Source organism: Antedon bifida, chromosome 2, assembly GCF_963402885.1.
Source record: "Antedon bifida chromosome 2, ecAntBifi1.1, whole genome shotgun sequence".
Lineage (NCBI taxonomy): Eukaryota > Metazoa > Echinodermata > Crinoidea > Comatulida > Antedonidae > Antedon > Antedon bifida.
The window spans coordinates 3,373,516-3,377,361 of record NC_136227.1 but is presented as its reverse complement, the minus strand read 5'-3'; the positions used below and the strand labels follow the sequence as shown (position 1 = coordinate 3,377,361).

At 32.4% G+C, this 3,846-nt stretch overlaps 1 protein-coding gene across 1 annotated transcript; it reads left to right on the top strand.

Annotated features, from left to right (window-relative positions):
* The first annotated feature begins 2,490 nt into the window (after positions 1 to 2,490).
* On the top strand, positions 2,491 to 3,378 carry LOC144835333 (adrenocorticotropic hormone receptor-like). The gene has a single exon (XM_078690420.1). The coding sequence runs from the start codon at positions 2,491 to 2,493 to the stop codon at positions 3,376 to 3,378; it is 888 nt and encodes a 295-aa protein (XP_078546546.1).
* The last annotated feature ends 468 nt before the right edge of the window (positions 3,379 to 3,846 follow it).

The following is a 3,846-nucleotide window of genomic DNA, read 5'->3' as shown; positions in this document are numbered from 1 at the left end:
AAATTATTAATACCTTTATTTCTGTGTTATAACTTTTGAAGCTAAGGACAATTTTGTGCAATTCTTTTCAAGGTTCTACGAAAGACTCAATATCGTATCTTCAACGATAGTTTTACAAGTGAGTGTCGCCATTCATCACTACAAGTTAAACAATGAATATCTCCACCAATAATTCATCTTGTAGGCCTATAAGATACCTTATTGAATATAAGAAAATGTTTTATGAATACGCACTTACAGCTATCATACCAGTGGTTTCAGTAATTTGTATTTTGATTGTGCTTTTAAATGGTGTTGCAATATTTGTAATTCTTAGATCTAAGAAACTGCGAAAGAAATTTGCGACAATTTGATAATCCATCCGGGTCTCGTAACGTAATGACGTAATTTCATTTTAAATATAGATCATGCAGAATTACGTGTGATGACCAATTGATCGACTTCAAATATCTTGCCATTATCATCAAATGAAGCGGTCTTGTGATGATGTCATCGTGCTGACACGGTGTGTAGTCTGAATGGGAAACTTGCGTACACACGACGGACCGACAACATTCTGATTCTGTACAACTTTAGACTGCTTCAAAGAATTAAAATGTCTTTAAATTCAACTTGTGATTACATTACTAACTTCCAACAAACCATTGCGACAGGATTTATTTTTGTAACTGTACTTTGTTGTTTAAATCTCACTTTCAATGGTTTAATAATCTTTGTTATTCTGAAAACGAAGGTGCTTCGAAAAAAACATAATTTTTACATCGTATCATTAGCCTTGGCAGATTGCACAAATGGAGTGATTTATTTTACGTGTATAATAACGGTATATTCAAATACCGTTTTGTCTTTAATGCAACCTTCACTGATGCTTACTTCGTTACTGAGTGTTGCGTGGACCGTTACATCGCGTTGGTTTTCGCTCCATTGCGTTACACCGTGATCGTCACCACAAAACGTCAACTGATCATCGGCGCTTTAATTTGGCTTGTGCCGGTTTTAATCGTTACTATGTTACTTCACACCACGCGATATTTTAATATAGCCTTGGCATTACTCTGTTTTACGCTACAATTCATTACTATCAATCTTTATTTTCTCATTTACCGAAGTATTCGCAAATTTGATCATTATATTTTATCGATGAATGTTTTCATTTTAAAGCGATCAAAGAAATTACTAACTACATGTTTGATTATAACATTGGTTTACTTCTTCTCATGGCTGCCGTTTTTATGCCTGAGTTTCTTAACTGCATTTCCGCAAATAATATGCTCTATGGACTCGTTATATGTAAATCTATATTTCTATTCTTGTAATTTAGCGTTTTTAAACACAGTGATAAATCCAGTTATCTACTGGTTTAATTTACCAAATTTTCGAGAAGCAGTTTATGAAATTTGTGGAAAAAACAAAAAGCCATCCACGGTAGCTTTAAATAATTTCCCCAAAAACACAAACATATAAAACATTCTATAAACAATGACAGTAAGGCATACTAGTCGTCACAACAATTCAAACCTTAGAAAGGATTCAACTTCTATAAAAGGGCCAAAAATTGATTTACGATTTATTTCGTCAAATCCTGACACTCAATCAAACACTCAAGAACATTAATAACAATACCGAAGACTTAATAATAACATTAACCATGATTGACAAAGAAGTTTTTAATAACATTGAATCTTGGTGGATAGGTACCAATGCACTTCAAACCAATTATTACATGTACACTATTACAGTAAAATGTACGTATTCGCATAATGTTTGTTGCAACTCTGCTTGTGCCGTATGATGTCATTGAAACCGTAGCTTGTATTGAAAGTATATAGACGAAGGAGTAAAAAAAGCTTAAATTCTACATCTGAACACAACATCGGGAATTGTCTAAAGATGGCCCTGTTCTCTCTCTTATAACTAAATTATCTTGACGAAGAATTGGGTGTTGGGTGAGTCTATATAAGGTTGATCACAAATAGCGAGTGCGTGGCGCATAGTGGGAAAGGTTTAGGAGCAAACGTCACGTACGCATCGTGACGTTTGCTCCCAATCCCTTCCCACCACGTATTGTGCAATGACGTTCCTCCCGAAATCAAGCTATTTGCGATAACCTTTCAATCTCTGCAACTAAATCTATCCTGTTTTAGACGTAAATTACGTTTTTTTTTCTGATGACATACGTGAAGAAAACTTCACGAGGTACAAGGATATCGATAACATTTCTTATTTACATTCTTATGGAAACCTATTTGCTGAGAAACTAATTTTTAAATATTGTGTTTTAACAGAAACATTTGATGCTAAACGAAGTATGGATAATCTCAAAATATTGCTTGTTAAACCCAATACAGAAGATTTTTGATATTTGTACTTTATCACTGTATGCTGTAACTGATGACGTAGACAATTCTCACGGTGTACTTCTGAAGGTTCTAGGAAATAACAATAATATCTCTATACTTCAATGACATTTTAACAACTGCAAGTTTTACAATGAATATCTCCACTATTAATTCATCTTGTGAATCAATTTATATTGAGTATACTGAAATGTTCTATGAATACGTACTTACAGCTATCATACCAGTGGTTTCAGTAATTTGTATTTTGATTGTGCTTTTAAATGGTGTTGCAATATTTGTAATTCTTAGATCTAAGAAACTCCGAAAGAAACAGAATGTTTTCATCGTATCTTTGGCATTTTCAGATTGTGCAAACGGACTTGGATATTGTGTGTATGTTATTTTATGTATATTTCGACCGAGTACAAATAATGTTATTTATTGGTTTTTGATGTCGACCATTTTTACGTCAATGCTTAACGTAAATTGCGTTGCTGTAGATCGTTACATTGCGTTAGTATACGCTCCTTTACGTTACGAAGTAGTCGTAACATTTAAACGTCAGATAACCGTTTGCGCTGCGATTTGGATTGGACCAATGTTTATTATGTTTGTCTTGTTTTACATTAATGCATTTTATTTTACTCTGTTAATAATAGCAGTAATTGTTCTCATGGTTTTAATAATAACTGTTTGTCTTTATTTTAAAATTTATCACAGTATTTCTAAATCAGATCATTATCTCGCTTCAATGAATATTTCAAACGCAAAGAAGTCCAGAAAATTACTAAAAACCTGTTTAACAATAACAATACTGTATTGTCTCCTCTGGTTGCCGTATCTTGTAACAAGTTGTCTTGTTTTTATACCAGGTTTAGCATGTTACCTCCGTATATTACTTGTTTACATGAATTTCTTTTCTGGAAGTCTGGTTTTTATCAATTCTTTGACTAATCCTCTAATATATTGGTATAATTTACCTACTTTTCGAAACTCATTTTATGAAATTTGTGGAAGAAAATCAAAGATCTATGAGTAAAAAGTTTCCAAGATCTTTGGCAAAATGGACAAAGCGATAGAGGGCGCACTATTTGTAATACTTTAAGATACAGATAACTCGATATTTTAATATGCTTTGGTAACGTCCACAATAAACCTTCCACGTTTAATTATGTTCAATTGGTTAACTATATATGTAAATTTATTTTTTTTCTGGATGTATATCTTTTTTAAATTATTGGCGAAACCTATAATATACTGGTATAATCAATTTACCGTACATGTACAGATTAAGGCTCAAATCTTAAAAAAGTTTCTTTATTTTCAAATAGGCGTATATAAATGTAAGTATATCCTTAGTTATATTTTGTTATGACTATTATGAAACGTTTTAAATTTTGTTAACTAAAGATCAACGGAGATGCGGTTTGAAACTAAACGGCCTCGAAGGTGAGATAAGTATTTTTCAAAAGGCCAATTTCTGCAAAATTGATGTAGGCATAATAAG

Excerpts from the sequence above, each read along its gene's own strand:
- LOC144835333 (XM_078690420.1), top strand. The coding sequence starts at position 2,491 with ATGAATATCTCCACTATTAATTCATCTTGTGAATCAATTTATATTGAG.